This window comes from Dysidea avara, chromosome 2 (genome assembly GCF_963678975.1).
Source record: "Dysidea avara chromosome 2, odDysAvar1.4, whole genome shotgun sequence".
NCBI classification, from domain to species: domain Eukaryota; kingdom Metazoa; phylum Porifera; class Demospongiae; order Dictyoceratida; family Dysideidae; genus Dysidea; species Dysidea avara.
In genome coordinates, this window is record NC_089273.1 from 32,793,241 (window position 1) to 32,813,689 (window position 20,449).

Here is a 20,449-nt window from a genome sequence, read left to right on the forward strand (position 1 = left end):
GTGCAAGAAATTGTAGGATACTATGCTTGTGCCTTGCTCAAAACTGAAAAAGGACACAGCTTTAAGCAAGCCTAAACCAGACCAATTTTGTTCATGTAATGTAAGGTGTGGACACAATGGTTTAATTTCTTTTTTAGTGAAAACAATTGAATCTTCCTGTAATCTTGTAAAAGCTAACATGGCAAGCTCATTTAAGATTTGTCTATGAGGAGCACAGAGATCAGAGAGAACAGACAAGTTATCTGTGGTATCTGATGTTTTTCGTAAAAACCTCAAAATGGTAATGCATATAAATTTATGATTGAGCTCCGTTTGAGTTTTAGGTAAGTCTGTGCTACGTTCCAAAAATAAACAGCAAAGAATGGTCATGTTTAACGGTATGTAACAAAAGGCATTGATTGCTGAGTGTTTCTCTAAAAAATCCAACATAAATGCAATTTTGTCATTTTCACCTTTAAATGTATGGCGGATATATTCTACCCTACTTTCTTCTGAAAACCCCAACACTTCTATTCGTCGATCAACATTATTATGAAGACAAGCAGATGCACTTGGACGAGATGTAACTACAACAGTGCATTTGGTTAAGTGAACGCTGCGTCCATTTATTAAGTCAGCTAAAAAGGAGCGCTGCCTGAGAGCAAGTGGAAGTTCATCATAACCGTCCAGCACTATTGCTATATCTTTTCCAGACATATTGCTTATAAATTCTGTTGCAAAAGCAGATACATTTGAAGAACTAATATAATCAATAAAGTCTCCAAAATGCCGAATTTTTTGCACTTTTGGGTCCCGTAAATAAACTAAAAACAAAAGTCGTTTATCAGTAAGTAGGTTTCCGTTAGCCCATTGATATGCTATTTCTTTGCACAAAAAAGTTTTGCCAATACCTGGAGCTCCTTCTATTAATATAGTACTTGGATGAGTGGTTACGCTACCCTCTACTTCTGTTGGTAGGAATATTTCTCTAACTTCTTTAGTGTGCTCATATCCATCAACATTGCCTGATTTTTGCACACGTGCTAATGCAACAAGCTGTTCTCTGGTCACAAGTTTGTCTTTGTGGTGAAAAAGAGCAACACTGTTAAAGTGCTTAGGTTGATAAAGAGGCCATTCATCTTCTGACGTTTTGTACCTTGTTCCTGTATGAAGCTGCTTTAAGGCATTCTCCAAATTAGCAACAGCTTCTGGCAATGAGCTAATAGACAAGAAACAGAAACATTTTGTATCAATAATGAATATAAGTTCAGCCCATGTGGCAGTAGGAAATGTATCTAGCCATCTATCCCACAGCTCATTACAGCACTTCTCAGTGGTCTGAAAGTCACAATTTATAATTTCAAGTACACCATTTTCAAAACCAAGAGACTTTCCAATGAACTTCCACTGAGCACCGTATGCAGGAGTGACCAATTCTGACAAATGTTTGAGTTCAGGTCTCATTTTACACTCTATTATCAAAAGAAACAACATATTATACATTATAATAATGTACAAAATATGTAAATGAATATAATATTAAAGGGGCAATGCATCCTGAATTGTTTATACGTGAAGCCGTCCAAGTTTATGATGTAATCATTTAAAACAAATTGCGTCATTGTGTTATGGATCACGTGTGTTATTAAAGTGACAGTCTTTATATAATTGTCCTTGTATGAAGATTGTAAGCCAGATGAGCTAGAATGCCCCCTGGGCTGTCTATAACATTGTAACAAAGCCGATACATGATGGTAGAGGGCGTGATCATCTTGTTCAAAACGAAGAGTTTCATTTCATACAATAACAATGCTGTCTGGTTGTGATACGTGAACACAAGTTGCCGTGTAGTGTCAATTACTCCCCAGCTGCTTGTTTATTCCTTTTACAGCAATAGAATAAAATCTGTGTATAGTTTTTAAGATTGTTCTCCCATCCACTGACACACACATGTGATTTTATTGTACACAAAATAATCACGTGTTTCTGCAATCTTGAATGGCTTTACAACAAAACAAATTTGCGACGCATTGCCCCTTTTATTGCTATGCACCCGCACATGTGTATCTACATATGCATGTACAGAATCACTAATGTTACTGATACTGAGCACTATGCACTTTTCTACATGTAGAGGGTCAGCATATGTACATTAACAGCTCTTTTTCACAACACATAAATTGCGACTGGATCTGCAAAAACCCGACACAATCACGCAGTTATTGAATTCCTGTTTATTAAATATTTATAATCTACTTAGTCAAGTGTACCCTCTCGCAAAGTTACAGCTTCATATGCCAAGATTTATACAGCAAGTATAGGGAAAATAAATTACAGGGGCTTACTAAAATGATTGTAAGAATGGAATGATGTACAGAGTTGAAATTTGTACCATCGTGGTCGCCATGAACAAGGGAATCAATTACTGGGTACGATTTTGCCTTTCTTCATTGCATACAAAGGCGAAATTTATGAATCGCGTACGATCACTTCAACGTGACATAAACAAATGCCCATAACTTGCATGTCCTTAGGTCTACTGCAATGAAACAAAGATTTTCGAACTCTCTTAAGTACATAGGTGAATAAGATGATATCCAGGATTTTATTGTAAGTCCCTCCCTTCACTAAGAAAAAGACGTTCAAAAATGTACAGAATTTTTTCAACAATACACAAATATTTCACCTATTGTATTCAATGCTTTATACTATAAATTTTGGCTTGTGCGATTATGTTGGGTTTTCGCAGATCTGGTCACAATTTATCTGTACAATGCATGGGAATTTGTATATTTGTATACTCATGAACTCTTTGTAAACTCTTCTTTGATTACTTGTTCTTATGCAAACAGTAAAACACAAAACTTAATTGTACTGTACATGAAGTCCACTAAAAATGTTTTCTGAAACTGCAGCAACTACACTCTGAAACTTGTCAACTGCCACATGTTATGTATGTAACAATGTAAGTGTATATATATTACAAGTTTGGTTATAAATTATATCATCATTTTGGTTACTTCTGGTGATTTAAAATTTTATGCAAGCACATGATCAACAGTGCTTCATTTCTCATATGCAGTGCTGTATAACTAGTGCTGTATTTTTCTTTCAGTGCTGTATGGAAATAATAGCACTCTTATTCGTTTGATCTTTGCCCATGCAAGTCCTTTAAGTACCCATAACTCACATATATGTATGAACATGCACGAAGCAAGTATTTTTTACTCTCCATGAAATGACAAATCCGATGGTCTATAAAGGTTTTATTCATTTTAGCACTGTTTCAGTATGTACTGAAGAAATTAAACTGTACATATTTTTATATAGCACATGTATTGTTAGACGGTTTATTTCAATACTATTTAATAGCAAGTTTTGTAAAAAAAAATGACCGGTTTTTGCTCGGCTGGTCGTATTTGTTTTATTTAATCTTGGTTGATACTGCATATGTGACCAGGCCGGTGAAAATAGAGCATGTGGGCACAAACTACACCTCATCACATAACAGACAGTGCTGGAATAGAGTATTTGCACTCTGTAACTATTATTATAGTGCCAATGAAATGTTTAATAAGTACTGAAAATTATGTGGCTATAGCACAATGGCATAGAAAGTTATGAGTCATGCAAACGTGAAAAAGTATAGGCAAACTTTATGTGCCCACATGCCCTATTTTTGCAGGCCCGGTCACATATATTTGAATTGTCTGATGGATAAAAATTGACATGGTTTGAGTAAATTCTCTGAACAAAGACAAACAGAAAGCTCTATAAACCAGTTAAAACACTGCCATGCTCATGTAATATGGTAATAAAATAGCACTCTGGCACAGTCTCAAACCGAACACAGCAGTCAGTTTCACCTCGTACTGTATTAGTCTCTCACCCATGCTTCCATGCTATTTTTCCCATATTACACTTGTGGCAGTATATTTGTTTATGATGTGGTAAAAAATACAGTTTACCACTGTCATTTACTTGTTGGAAATAGTCTTTTTCACACAGACTAGTACAGGGAAATCACTATACCATACATATTTCCTCGTATAAAGGCTGTGTTCGATTAAACGCCTATCTCGATTATAAACTGGGGGGCCTCCAGCACCTTTGGAATATAAATGCCAGGTTACAAATAGAGGCCCGGGCTATTACTTGAGTCTACAGTTAGTGGCTTTAAATGTTTCCCTTGTTGCTACTGCTTCTTCATACTTGAGTTTAGAGCCTTCTGAGGGTTGAAGGTACATGTACTACGAGTTAGGGCTGCCATTTTAGTATCGCGATCGATACTAAAGCCACTACTGACGATACTGAAGAGTTCATGATACTTACATATAAGTCAATCATAGCTGGTGCTACAGTATATAGTGCATTGGATAAGTAGAATTAGAGGAAAACGGGAATGGAAAGCAGGAACAGGAACGACTCATGAAAAACACCTGATAAATAATATATTGGTTGGATAGGTTGGATTTTACAGCACAATGTTTCTTTGCAGCATTGTTTGGACCCTTTTGCTAAAATGATCAAAACACTCTAATAGAGCAGTCACCTGCATTAAAATACTCTAATAGAGTAATCAAGAATGTTTTGTTAACTATCCCACCAGGGACCCATATTGCTGGCCTGTGAATTGATGAGTTATAGCTGACATAGATAGGTATATAGACTAGCTAAGTCATCAACATTGAAAGTTAGCTACTCCTTTGAAACCTTTCTTTTAATAATTGAATTAATACTGATGACAACTGAGATTCACGAAGTACTCTAGCTAACTGACATCACATACTATAGGTTTCGAAAACTGCACCTACTGCTTCCAAATAAAATTCATAGCTTTGATACAAGTATGCATGCAGCACTGGTATGTTTGTCAAACTGTCTTTAGTCTCCCCATTGGAGCCATGCACCTACACATACTTCAGCTGCCACATGCCCATCATGTGAGACGTAGCAGGTTCAACTTCCCACATCTATATATAGGACCTAATTTTAGAAAACCGTCGATATCCGCACAATTTTCAAAATGCATTTTATTTGTTCTCTGTTTTCCACAGGGACGTAGGAATGGACTAGCCAAGTTTCAGCTTCCTAAGTTAAGCAGCGTTGGAAATACAGCATTAGACAGCCGGACAAGCAAAATACTCTAATAGAGCAGTAAAAAAAATGTTTCGGTAGCTATCCCACCAGGGACCCATATTGGTGGTCTGTGAATTGATGGGCTATAGCTGTCATAGATAGGTATATAGACTAGCTAAGTCATCAACATTGAAAGTTAGCTACTTCCTTGAAACCACCATTACATGTATATCATAATATCTAAACCATTATAAGTTTATAAAAGGATTCTAATTAACTGACAGTGCCTTCATGTGTGACCGAATTTTGGAAAACCGTCGATATACATGCAACAGTACTTTTGTAATAAAACGCATTTAAAAACTATGGGTAAAAAATGCAAGCTCCAGAAAAAAAAAATGCAAGTTTTTATCGCCTCGCTGGTGGGCGAATTAAGCCGTCAATGGATAAATCCTGGGCATCATCGTGTTTGCCTGTCCATAGGGAGTACAAAAATCTTTGTTTCATCTCCATACACGAAAAGATTCCAAAGTTACAGACGTTTGTTTATGTTGCAGTGATGAAAGAATTTACCGACGATCGTTTTCAGTGAATTTGCCTTCCTTTTCGAACAAAGAAGCATGCCTAGGGAAAAAACTATACCTTGGTGGATGCACAAATTCATGGCAAACACAATGAGCCAAGATTCAATTCTGTACGTCGTTGTATCAGTAAGTTATGATGGTTTATGTAAGCATCTGTAGATTGTTTTCTCGATAGCTTCTGTACATATCAAATTATTTACTAAAGGTGACTGCTCTATTAGAGTGTTTCGATCATTTTAGCAGAAGAATCCAACAATGCTGTAAAGAAGCAGTGTGCTGTAAAATCCAACCTCTATAATTATATTGGCATAAAGACCTTTATCAGACATTTTCCACAGGTTGTTCCCGTCCCGTTCCCATTATCCTAAAATTCTACTTACTCGTATTGCTCAGTATTCCTGCAAGAAGTCTTTTAATGTAGTACCAAGCTAGCCACTATCACCCTTGTTTACAGTAACAGTTATTGTAACACATGCTTTGAGGTTATGTTATGGTGTTCACACCTCTCTGCAGGGGTAACCAGGTGGGTAGGCTTTATCACTTACAAGGATTCTTAGCCAAGTAATGCATAACAAATGGACTTTTAATGACAGTAAATGGATTTTTAATGACAGTAAATGTATAGGCATGGTGTCACGATAGTCAATAACAAAACATCGCGATATCGATACTCTCAAAATATCGCGGTATATCGTTAAAACGATAATACTGCTCAGCCCTACTACAAGTAATCACATGAGTAGTCCGGACGAGTCCTAGTGCATGCAGAGACAACTATTTTCCAATCATTAAGCCTTACCTTACACTTATTTATAGTCAACACACTGTATCACTGTTTTCATTACAGCAATCCCGTCCTACCACCACCCTAATTCAATCTAAACAATGGGCATCGGATGGACCAATCCAAAATAAATGCCCGGTCTCTAATAAAGGCCCTATTCATTTACAGGCCGGATCAATAATGCTGGGAAAGAAATAAAGTCCCAGGATTTTATACGAGGAAATACGTACAGTATGTACCTTGGATTTGCTTGTCTGTTTATAGTGAACTGATTGAATCAAAATTCCTTTTTGTAACTTGTTTTAGTCATGAGTTAAATATTAATCTAAACCAAAACAGCCAAGCTGTAAAAAGAGTGTGGCCCCCAAAAAGGCCAAGGTGAAAAAAGATGTGAAATCCAGGGTGGCGACCAAGAAATGACTGTGATGGTAGGTTAATGGTAAAATTTTAATTACGACAATTCAGGTAAATTTGAGTTGCCTCCTCCACTAGGATTCGACACCAAATTCACCTGAATTGTCGTAATTAAAATTTTTGCCATTTTAACCTACCATCACAGCCATTTCTTGGCCGCCACCTTGGATTTCACATCTTTTTTCACCTTGGCCTTTTTGGGGGCCACACTCTTTTTTTAAAGCTTGGCTGTTTTGGTTTAGATATCACTTCTTTTTGAATTACAAGCCACAAAGCTGGCCATAAACTGGCTTTGATGCTTCCTTGTAACTTGTTTATTTTCTTTACTACAGGAATTGTGGAACAAAGGAAGTAATTGTGTGTATAGTTTTTGTCTGATTAAATATTTGTATATTTAACATTGAATGATGATTATCACATACTTTAGTTAATAACGTGACTTTGTACATAACTAAACTGTAGCTGAAATTATCATTGTTTGTAGCTGAAACTATCATTGTTTGTAGCTGAACTCTTTTCAGAGTGACTTGTTTCTATAGCTAAACTCTCTACAGGATAATTTGTTTCTAGCTGAACTCTCTACAGGGCGATTTTTTTGCAGCTGAACTCTCTACATTGTGGTTTCTTTGTAGCTGAACTCTCTACAAGGTAACTTGTTCTAGCTGAACTCTATACAGGGTGGCTGAACTCTCTACAGGTGATTTGTTTGCAACTGAACTCTCTACAAGATGATTCGTTTCTAGCTGATCTCTCTATAGTGTAACTTGATTGTAGCTGAACTCTCTACAGGATGGTTTCTTTGTAGCTGATCTACCTACAGGGTGACTTGTTTCTAGCTGATCTCTCTACAGGGTGACGTGTTTGTAGCTGAACTCTCTATAGGGTTATCTGTTTGAAATTGAACTCTGTACAGGATGGTTTTTTTGTAGCTGATCTCTTTACAGGGTGACTTGTTTCTAGCTGATCTCTGGATGGCTTGTTTCTAGCTGATATCTCTACACGGTGACCTGAACTCTCTATAGGGTTTTCTGTTTGTAATTAAACTCTCTACAGGATGGCTTTTTTGTAGCTGATCTCTCTACAGGATGACTTGTTTCTAGCTGATCTTTCTACAGGGTGATTTGTTTCTAGCTGATGTCTGGATCACTTGTTTCTAGCTGATCTCTCTACACGGTGACTTGTTTTTAGCTGAACTCTCTATAGGGTTATCTGTTTGTAACCCTCTAAAGGATGGTTTCTTTGTAGCTGATCTTGCTACGGGGTGACTTGTTTTTAGTTGTTCTCTCAACAGGGTGAACTTGTTTCTGGCTAAACTCTCTACAGATGATTTGTTTGCAACTGAACTCTCTACATGGTGGTTTCTTTGTAGCTGAACTCTCTACAAGGTGATTTCTTCTAGCTGATCTCTCTACAGAGTGATCTGTTCGTAGCTGAACTCTCTACAGGGTGATTTGTTTGCAGCTAAACTCTTATTATGATGGTTTCTTTGTAGCTGAACTTTGTACAAGGTAACTTCTTCTAGCTGATCTCTCTATAGAGTTATAACATGTTTGTATAGCTGAACTCTTTACAGGGTGGTTTTTTGATTGGTTGCTGAACTCTCCAGCTACACGGTGACTTGTTTGTACTACAGAGTGACTTGTTTGTAGCTGAACTCTCTACAGAGTGACTTACTTGTAGCTGAACATTGTATAAAGTAACTTGTTTGTAGCTGATCTAGATGAACTCTCTACTGGGTAGCTTTTTTGTAGCTGAACCCTCTATGCAGTGACTTGCTTGTAGCTGAATTCTCTACAGTGACTTGTTGTAGCTGAACTTTCTACAGGGTGACTTGTTTATAGCTGAATTCTCTTCAGCGTGACTTATAATGTTCTGAATCACTACAGAAACATATTTGTAGCTGAACTCTCTACAGGGTGACTTGCTAGTACAGTAGCTGAATTGTCTATAAGATTAACTGTTTGTAGCTGAACTCCCTATAGAATAACTTGCAATGTAATATAATTCTATAATGGAGTAAGACATAAACGTAACTGAATGCTCTATTAGGGTGGCTGTTCTATTAGAGTATCTCGATCTCGCATATGCTACACGTAGTTGGCTTTGGAATCATAACTCAGTGGTTTGTAATCCGATTCTTCTGTACTACTGCAAGGACTTTCTATGATAATAATTTCAGCTAAACACCGATTTTCAACTCATTGCCCTAAGTGGTTTACCTGGTAGGTGTGAAAACTAATAGTTCTTTTATTCATAAAAATTGATCGCGTAATTGTGACACAGGTTGGATTTTGTGTCATACCTGATAGTCTTTAACTGGATTCCTTTCAAACCACAAAAAGGCACTCCTACGATAGCAATTTTCAGCTCATTCCTTCAAGCAGTTTACCCTGTGGGAGTGACAGACCTTCGACCTTATTCTATGCAAATAATCGGTCATAACTCCGTGAATGTTCTTCGGATTCCTATCAAACTTGGTACTGAGATTCGCCATAATGAGCCCTTTAAGTTTTCCAAATTTCAGCCTGATTGGAGCATGCATTAGTGTTTTATGGCAGATTTTGCAAAGTGTGCAAAAAGTAGAAGAAAAAAAAACGAAGAAAAAACCCTAACTTTGGCCGCTTGTATCTCGAAAATTGTTGGAGCGATTTTCTTCAAATTTGGAATGTGGACTCCCTTACCTAGCCGGCACTTCTGTAGCAACTTTGGTTTCAATCAGATAAGGAATCACGGAGCTACAAGGGTGTGAAAATCGCATTTACTTTCTTCTTGTTAATATACTAACAGTGTGGCATGCCGGCTTCTTGGGCCGCATGACACACTACAGTGTGTCTTGATACATGCAAGCATATAATTATGATATCCTTTACTGCTATATACATAATTCTTTTATGCAAATTGCTGATGCTTACAATCTAATTTGAGACATTATATACTTACTGTCTTCAGACCTTCTGATACTATTAAGAGTAATTGGATGACTAGTAGTATCCATGGTACGTACGTAAGTTGCTAAACTACTGCAAAATACCTGTGCAAAAATAAAATGGTGTAGTAGAGGACATACACATAAATACTGATTTATTCATTTACAATGGTTCTAACATTTACAATGGTTCTAAGAAAGACCAAGTCTTTTAAGTATATATCTAAACCAAAACAACCAAGCAGTAACAAAAGAGTGTAGCCCCCCAAAAGGCCAGGGTGAAAATCGTGAAATTAAAAGTAGTGGCCAAGAAACAACTGTGATGTAATGTTAAAAAAGTGTAACAACACTTCAGATGAATTTGAGTTACCTCCTCCAAAGATTTCACACCAAATTCACCTGAATTATTATTAAAAAATTTTTGCCATTAACCTACCATCACAGCCATTTCTTGGCTGCCACTTTTGATTTCACAACTTTTTTCACCCTAGCCCTTTTGGGGCCGCACTCTTTTTACAGCTTGGCTGTTTTGGTTTAGATGTCACTTCTTTTTTGTATAGCAAGCCACAAAGCTGGCCGAAAACTGGCTCGGATGCTTCCTTTTAACTTGTTTTTATCTGACTTGGGTGCTTCCTGGTGACTTGTTTTTATCAGTTTGTCTCTCTGTAGAGTTCAAAGTCACCCAGTAGAGTTTTCAGCTACAAACAAATTGCCCTGTGGAGAATTCAGCATTAAACAAGTCACCGAGTTCAACTGCAAGCAAATCACTCCTGTGGAGAGCTCAAATACAAAAGAAGTCACCCTGTAGAGATTTCAGCTACAAACAAATCACCCTGTGGGAAGTTCAGCCACAAGCAAGTCACCCTGTAGAGAGTTCAGCTTCAAATAAGTCACCCTGTAGAGAGTTCAGCTTCAAACAAGTCACCCGGTAGAGAGTTCAGCTACAAACAAGTCTCCCGGTAGAGACTTTAGCTACAAACAAATCACCTTGTAGAGGGTTCAGCTGCAAACAAATCCCCAAAGGTCCAGCCACAAATAATCACCCCCAAAAATAAATCACCCTGTGGAGAGTTCAGCTACAAACAAATCACCTGTAGAATTTAGGTACAAAAAATTATCTATTAGAGCGTTCAGTTACAAATAAGTCACCCTGTAGAAAGTTAAGTTACTTCGCAGAGCGTTCAGCTATAAACAAAACAAGTCATGATGTATAGAGCTTAGCTGCAAACAAATCATCCTGTGGAGAGTTCAGTATTAAACAAGTCATCTGTAGAGATTAGAGATAGATTACAACTTTTAACTAGCATAGCTTTTCATATTACGTATATTCGCCTTGTACAGTATATCAAAAGAATCGCCTACTAATGACGAATAAAATGTGACCGGATCTGTGAAAACCTGACGCAATCACACACTTTTCGAATTCCTGTTTATTAAATATTTATAATCTACTTAGTCAAGTGTACACTCTGACAAAGTTTCAGCCTCATATACCAAAAAGTTTCAGAGTTACAGCCCTACAAAGTAGCAACAACAGAAAATTGATTTGTACAGCAAGTGTTGGGAAAATATAATACAGTTGCTTACGAAACTTGCAAACGGATTGACGTACTGCACGAAGCTGAAATTTTCACCATCATGTTTGCCATGAATGGAGGAATCAATTACTGGGTAAGCTTGTCTCTTTATTGCCTTTCTTCACTGCATACAAAGGAAAAATCTATGAAGAAATATTGATCAGGTACGATTGCTTCGCCGTGACATAAACAAACGCTCATAACTTACGTATCAAGGATACTGCAACAAAACAAAGATTATCCAACTTTTCTTGAGTAGGCAAATAAGATGATATTCAGGTTTTTATTGTTAGTCCCTTCCTTCATAAGAGGCATTCAAAAAATTTATGGAATTTTTTCAACAATACACAAATAATTCACCCATTGTATTCAATGCTACATACTGTAAATTTAGGCTTGTGGGATATCATCAGGTTTTCACAGATCCAGTCACAAATGGTCTTTGTTCCAAGCCCGCAGCTTCAGTTGCTGCAGAGTTACGCTCTTTGTTTACTATCTATACACTAGGACACACTGTACATGCGCCTCAAGTACCGTAGACTCCGGTTATTAGGCGCACATGGTTATTACACACATATTGCCTGTTAAGCACATATGGTAGACTTGTGATAGACACCTGTTTGTTAAGCGCATATGGTTGAAATCGCCTCTGCCACCTCATACTACGTAGAATTGTTGTCAGAATGAATTAGACATGTCACAGCACACTCAATGCCTCGCCATGCCTGTGTCTAGCAGATACTGCCGTCTGTAATAACAATAGCTATAGCTGCTACCTGGCTTCTAAGGATTTCCGTTTCCACGACTGAAGCAAACTATTAACTGGTGTGCTTGAAAACTGTAGTGGGTACAACTAATTCCCCCTAGCAGAAATTCCTTACCGTAATTTATAAGCGCATGTGCTTAACAAGCATAGTAAATTTCACAAATAATTTCTCCAAAAATTATAAGCGCATGTGCCTAATAACCAGAGTCTACGGTAAGGTTATACATATTTGGATGTACATGTACAACGACGCTGGTCCCTAAAGGGTTAAGTATGCCAAATTTCAGCCTGATTGGAGTATGCATGTTTTGTTGCGGGTTTCGCAAAGCGTGCGAAATGAAGAGAAAAAAATGAAGAAATTAAAATGAAACACTTTCAAATTGGTCACTCATATCTCAGAAATAGCTGGGGTAATTTTCTTCAAATTTGGTATGTAGACTCTCCTACCTGTTGGGCATTTCTGTTACAAATTTGGTTCCAATCGGATGAAGGATCACGGAGCTACATATGTGTGATAATCATGTCTTTTTTTCCTGTCAATATATTCACAATGTGGCATGCCGGCTTCTTGGGCCGTACAACATGTGTTGATCTGTAACACTGGGGACAGTAACAAGCTTGGTACCCATGTGTTCCTTTACATTGGGCTTGACAATGAAAACTCGAAAGTACAAGTACAAGTTGTAAAAGTACAAGTTGTTATCTTCAACCAAATTTGCTAAACTATATATCGTTCTACACGCTGAAAGATGCTAAATAAGATTCTAACCACACAAATCGCATCAAGGGCGGAGGAGACACCTTTATCTAAGAGGGGCTGAGGGTCTTCTACCTTGGTGATGCCATGGTCTGGCTGTAAGTCAAAGACCAAAAAACAAACAAACAAAAAAGGGTCACTACCTGCAAGCAATAGTTGCCCTCCACCAACTATAGCTACCATATATTAATTAAATTTGGCGAATTGGCAGTTCGTCACTAATCCACCAAATTTAAATTTCATCAAAACAATACTTTCAAACCTTGGGTCAAGCAGTTGTTGAAATAGTTTTGACAAAACTGGTAAATTAGCATGGTTCCAATGGGTGTGGCTTACAGACTAGACTAGGCTGAACTCGTATTGGATTAGTGGGTGTGGTTCTATGTAAGCTAGCTTGTAGACAGCAACAGACATCAGTGAATTCATGTGCAGCCATTGATAAATGGTTGAGTATGCAGTGGCAGATACAGGAGGTTGCAAAGGTTTCAGCTGAAACCCCTCCGAAAAATAATGCGTGCTCCCCAAATTTAATTACGATTTATGTGGATGATAAAATCACCAGAGTTATACATACTGTAAGTAGTGTATTATGTTGGGACTTTTTGTACTGGCCTAACTTCTCATACCTTTGCCTTTTGAAATCACTGAAAACGCCATTACAGCGTTAAAGTGTCTCTAAAAATAACTATCATTTTAATGAGTACAAGTACATACTGTTTTGCTTCAAAATCTTCTGCGAAGGCCTGGATTGGTAATATTTAACTGTGAAAAAAGTTATGAAGTGATTTTCACTGATTCATTGCTAGCTAGTTTATGCCATATATCTAGCTACGTAGGCTAGCTATAGGCCACTGGGCTATCTCAAGTTAACATTCACAGTCTGGGATTACAGTTATTGAAAACTTCCTGAACCTGAAACCTCCTCTGAAAATTTCTAGATCCACCACTGGTATGCTTACAGACAGCAGATGATCCTGATACTGTAAGTGAGTGTGGCCCACGAAAGAAAGTGGGCTGCAGCCATAGACGGATCTAGGAGACACTGTCAGATGGGGGGAGGGGGCAAGAAGTTTAATGCACAGCAGTGCTTATTCCACTATGAAGATAAGAATGGAATTCTAGTACAGAAGTTACGTATATTCATTTGCATAACTTTATTCAGCATAAAGCTAGATGAATGATGGACATACAGTTTTTAGACTTTAGTTGGAGAATTTTTTTTAAAAATTAGACCTCCTAGGTTGAATTTTTGATAGCACTTAGCTAACAAAGTGTATGCTTTTGCAATGCGTACAAAAATTGGTTAGCCTATCTGAGATAAACTTGTTTGATGGTAAAGTGTATATTAAATCAAAATAAGGAATAGCTAGTTTTGCTTTGATATATAAACATTATATTAGAATTTAATTGCGACTGTTCTATTAGAGTAGTGACTGCTCTATTAGAGTATCTCAATCTTTGCACATAATTCAAAATTTATATGCCTCACTTTCTTTACAGTGTACAGTTTAGCTATATGTGACCAGATCTGTGAAAACCTAACACAATGGCACATTTTTCAAATTCTTTATTATTGAATAGTTATAATCTACTAAGTCGAGTGCATGCATTGGACAAGTTTCAGCCTTGTAAGCCAACAACTTTTGGAGTGACAGCCCTACAAAATAGCAGCAACAGAAAGATCGATTTGTACAGCAAGTATTGGGAAAATAAATTACAGGTGCTTATAAAAATGGCTGTAACTTACAAAATTCAGTTGCAACTTGCACCATCGTGTTCGCCACGAATAGGGGAGTCCATTACATGGTGCTACCACCACATACAAAGATGAAATCAGTGAAGAAAAATCGAACGCGTACGACCGCTTCAATGTGACATAAACAAATGCCCATAACTTACATATCCTTTAGGCTACTGCTATGATACAACGATTTTCGAACTCCTCTTGAGTAGACGAATAAGATGGTACCCAATTTTATTATTGCACTCTTTTTTCATAAAGAATAAAGCGTTTAAAATTTTTACAAATCATTTTTTTCATTTACATAAATATTTTATGCATTGCAATCAATAGCCTATACTGAAAATTTAGGCTTGCACCATTATGTCAGATTTTCGCAGATCCAGTCACATATTATAACTGTTGTCTTCTGTTTACCCATTGGCTTTCTTACTTCTGAATACAGTGTGAATGCATGATTATAGTTTCTGGTATCGATACACTACTGTAGGTCCAACAGGGGCAAGAAAAGGGCAAGGGGGGCACAGCACCCCTTGGCCCCCCCTCAGATCCGCCTATGGCTGCAGCAGTACAGATATTCAAGTACGTACAGTAGGCTCTAATTATCTAGGAAGCAGGACCCAGATATTCTTTAAAGTGGGTCAAATCCAGACCTGGTTCAATCATGAATAGCAACTCGGCCAGACTGATGCATGAAGTGACTGAATCCAGTGTAAACTATACAGTATGGTCCTTATACCACTCGCCAATTTTTTTTTAGTGAGAGCATTCCACCAAATAAAATTTTCATCCACTGCAATTTTACAGCAAATCGCCAAATACGTATTTGTTTCACCAATATTTGTTGTTATACGCTATCTCCTTATTTGTAAATACATACCGTATAAGCAGAAATTTTGGCGAGCTGAATATTTGGCGATTCCTCGATAAATTGCATTTGCCGAAAAATTAATTCGGCGAAATGTATTATGTGCAAATGTGCGTATCAGCAAGCCTTTCAGCGACATGAAATTCCAGCTGCACGGAGTTAACTTACGTGGTGAAAAAGTGTGGACGTGGCTACCGGCTATGGTATAAAATCAGGTGAAAGAAAACTGAAGATCGGAGTCAATAATTTTGCCAGGAAGAGGGAGCACACAGCAGAGATCTTGCGTGGAATATTATGCCCAATCACGTTGCTTCCTTTCTCAGTGATGGCTACTGCATATGGATCGAATAAATTTTCATCCTCCATTTCACAAGTTGGATTGCAATTACTTATATTTAAGAGTCGTGACATGTACAAAATTAAACGGATAGTAAAGACTGGCCCTCCCATAGAGGCCGAACAGATGGAGCCATTGAAAAGAAATCTAGACTTTGACTTTCCACACAAACCACCACAGCCAAGAAGAAAATGACAATAGCAAAAGTGGACACAGCTTTGATTTTCAGCAGGTCTAGACACGCGTGCAGTTCTATTGCTTAGCTACCTATTATAATAATAATAAATTACAGAAACACAAATGGAAAAATTTTAATTTGGAGATTTTGTAACCATTCGCCAAATCACCAAATTAATTCCATGCCAAAATTTCTGTTTATACGGTATTTAGCTTGCTACACTGCTCCTCTATAAGAATACTGTGACCGCTCTATTAGAGTATCTCTATCGTGACTGCTCTATTAGAGTATCTTGAATTATTGATGCTATTGAGCTAGGCTCTCCATCACAACTATAGATAATTTTAGTCCCCCATATTTCTTTTCACAGGGAATACAGCCCCCCTTGCACCCCTTCTCTGCTGCTCCTGAATTGCATAACACCTTTAGTTTACAGAGTCTAAGAGATACTGTAAGTTGTAAAACGTACATATTTTTACGGGTGTCCTGAACACATAAATTTTGCAATGCAAGATTACTTTCTAGCTTACCTTTCACCACTACGCATTAACTTACATACCACTTTCATCAAGGGATCTGATAAACCTTACCTCATGTTCATTAAGTGGAAGTTGTGGTGCCTTGTTTAGAGGATGGTAATGAAACAGGTACAACCTTTGTGGAGATCAGGAATACAGTATCTGACAAAAGTTTTGATATGCCAGTAGGGGTGGGCAGTATTGATCGACGTCATACCACGGTATTTTAATTATAAATAATGCGGTGTTGCTAAATACCTACTAAACATATAAAAGTTTCCATTGCATCAATATCTTCATTGTAGACTGCACAGTGCTTACTCTTCAAGTGGGAAAATAAATTGGAGGCGTTAGCCAACAAACTTTTTAGACAAAGCCAACAAACATTTTAGACAGAGGTAACAAATAGCACTCTCATACTGTACTTGACTGGTCTCCCATTAGTACCTTACTAGCAGTCCCATGATACGCTCTTTGCTCCACTCTTGCTAACAAATTCTGCTATAATACTGTTTAAATAATTTGAAAACCAGTAATTTCCAGTATTCTCCCGGTATGTCAGTATGTGATATTACTAAAAGTTAAATATTTAGCGATTCGGTAAAAAAAAAAAGTTGCACAACAATAAAAATCGGTATATTGCCCACCCTTATATGCCAGGCAGTAGATTAAGTGTTGCATCTTTGAAAGCACTGCAACACACATGCAAGGCCTCTTGTGTTAAAAACTGTTGTCAGCAACAATGTAACCAGTCAAACAGAACACTGTCAACCACTGGACAGCACTTCCTATAACAATGCCAGGTACATCTACTTTTACTGGTGTCCGGAAACCCCAGCCACATAAAATTTTGGCTTTTCCTCAAACTGTAAAGTTAGACTGTTCTTTCACCTAGCATCCTACTAGTCTGGCGCCGCCCACCCCTTCGCGAAGAGTAAGGGTCTGTTGAAATACAGATACTATATCATTTCTACCACCCAGATTCAGCAGTAGCCAATTAGTGTGTGCCAATGACATTCACACAGAATCACCTTGGCAATGCAAGGGTGTATTAAGTGGTTTCCTGGAGCTCTGGAAACCCCCTTTGAAATTTGAACTTGCAGCAGGAACACCAAACCATTACAGCTTGGCTGCACAAATGAAAGACATTTGCAGTCTGCTGGGATTGAAAAACTCAACACAACTGCTTACCACCCACAGTGTAATGGGTTGACTGAAAGATTCAACTGAACCTTGAAAACAATGTTGAGGAAGCAGGCAGCCACCTATGGACTGCAGTGGGACAAGTATTTACATGGAGTACTGTGGATTTATAGGAATACTCTTCGTGATTCCACACACAATAAACCTTCCTTCCTCTTATTTGGCATGGACTATAGGCAACCAATGGAGGCTGCCTTCTTACCATCGACTTCAACAGATGTCACAGTAGTAAAAGATTACAGAGAAGAACTGATCAAAGCCTTATCTTCCGCTAAGCAGTGTGCTGCAGAATCTATACAGTGAAGTATAAGACCCAGTATGATAATAGAGCTCAACCAAGCCAGTATAAAATTGGTGAGTGGATACTGATTAAACATCCACAAGTAGAGACTGGAGCTAATCGTAAACTATCAAGGCCATGGTATGGTCTTTTCGAATTACTGGAGTCATTGCGGAACATATTTATGGTCACTCACCAAAGGATAAAATTAGACAGCATGTGGCCGGGTGCCTACCAGCCTTTCCTATAGGAAATTACTGGTATGGTGGGCGTCGCAATACCCCAGGCCGTCCTCCAAAATGGATTGATAAATCGGTTGATGAATCAAATGGAGGTAATGATCAACGAGATACCAGAGGACAGACTGCCAGTCATGGTGATCAGTCAGCTTATGAGTATAATACTAACTTGGACAAGGATAATGTAGATATATTGATCATACAGATGTTGATGGTCTGACTACAGATGAGAACATTTCCCATAGTGGTGTACTACATGGAAGCCAGACAACTGTAGTATAGGACAATACGGAGCAGTTGGTGCCTAGGAAAACTAGGACAAGGATTGTAAAGGCTCCAGTCCACTATAGCAGCTAAAGCTTGGGTCGAGCTTTGTTTGAGAGAGGAGGTGATGTAACGGAGCCTCCATAAACTAACGATATTCATCTTCAGTGTTGGGGGTAACATGTTACATAAGTAGCGCGTTACGTAATAATATTACTATTGTAGTAATGAAGTAATATAACGAAATATACTGTAAAAACAGGTAACATAACTCAAGTTACTTTACTTGCAAATGTAACATGTTACCTAAGTAATATAGTTACTGTAACGAGTCTAATATTATGTAATATCACTTTAAGTAACAATGTTACTAATCTCGTTAGTAATACACTAAATAATGCCTAGCCACTACAAGTGAATGAAGCTTATTCACCAGCTTCTTGCTTATACCCAAGATTTGCTCAACAATACAATCATGTCATGTGATAAGGTGGTAGTTTCACACGTGACAGTTTAAGGCTGTGAACACAAAGTAATATGTAATATTATTACAGTTATTTTATTATATGGGTAATATGTAACTGTAACTAAATAGTTCGGTTGTAAATAATATGTAATATGTAACTAAAAAGTAACTGTCCCAACACTGTTCATATTATATTCTAACCAATCATATTATATCTTGTGTATACGCATGGGTATTGTACTTAGTTATCATTTAGTTATAAAAAGAGTGGCTGTTATAGAATTTACTTGTACCACGAAGGCACTCCTACTTGAAATATTTAGACCTCCATATAGTCTATTTCATATTGGGAACCTGCAAATAGTTTATTTTAGCAACATTGCTCAACCTCGAATATTTATGGTATACGGTAACAACTAAATGGCTCATGAAAATAATGATGTCATAGAAAACAATACTTGAAAACATTAGAGTACAGTAAATAGAGGTCACCATTTTTAGTAGTGACATCATTGTGGAAAGGCTAATTCCTATTGATATTTGTAGACCTTAACTTTTGGTTGCAAAGGGGCGGACGGCGCCAGACTAGCATCTTCCATGTTGCCACTCACGATGTATAACGTTAATAGCCTAACTCATTGACTAAAATTTGGCATAAAGCATGATAAGATTTGCTCTTCTCGAGGAGAAGTAAGCTCGGAAATACTCTGAGCAAATCTGTCCAGAAATGCCGCTTTTGCCTTACTGCTACATTCATCTCGTGCCCAGATGCTTTTTTCTTTTTGTGTGGGGCAGAGGAAAAAAGGTCTGGTGGATCTCCAATACTTTTATTTGTGCATCTGGATCTACAACTTTTGGGGATCGTCGATTAGTGGTGAATAGAAAAGGCCTGTTAACAAAGCGACAATGGGAAATATGCACACGTGCCTAAGGATGCAGCCTTGCCAAGCAAACATGTGCAGTTTTCCTATTGTCGCTTCATTAACAGGCCTTTGCTATTCATCACCACTAATCAACAATCCCTAAAAGTTGTAGATCCAGCTACACAAAAAAGGTATTGGAGATCCACCAGTCCCTTTTTTCTCCACCCCCACACAAAAAGAAAAAAAAAATGGTCTGGGCACAAGACCAGTGGTGATTCTAGACCTGACCTACAGGGGGGTTAAGTAGGGAACAGCATGACTATTGTTGTATGACTGTAATATAAAGTAGAATTTCGGGAGGATCTGGGGGAAGCTACAGGATTTTACAATTTGAAGGCTTGAAAACAGCCTAAACCTTATGATAAAAACAATGCAAACGTTATTCAGTGTCAGCAGGGGAGGCCATACCCCCCAGAATCGCCTATGCACGAGACTACTGCTACATTACACACACACGCACTAAAAACTACATTAAGTACCTAACCTGTTTATCAGCTTCCGAGTAGTCAATAATGCGTACGTAACGTCTACCGAATCCAAAGAATTTCAAGAGCGGTGAGCGCTAT

At 37.8% G+C, this 20,449-nt stretch overlaps 1 protein-coding gene across 1 annotated transcript; it reads right to left on the bottom strand.

Moving 5' to 3' along the window:
- Positions 1-20: 20 nt before the first annotated feature.
- On the bottom strand, positions 21-20,442 carry LOC136248015 (NACHT, LRR and PYD domains-containing protein 3-like). Its single transcript, XM_066039832.1, has 4 exons — positions 20,368-20,442; positions 9,781-9,871; positions 486-1,451; positions 21-43 (listed from the first exon to the last, which is right to left on the bottom strand). The coding sequence occupies exons 2-4, from the start codon at positions 9,833-9,835 to the stop codon at positions 21-23; spliced, it is 1,044 nt and encodes a 347-aa protein (XP_065895904.1). The 5' UTR covers positions 9,836-9,871; positions 20,368-20,442.
- Positions 20,443-20,449: the final 7 nt, after the last annotated feature.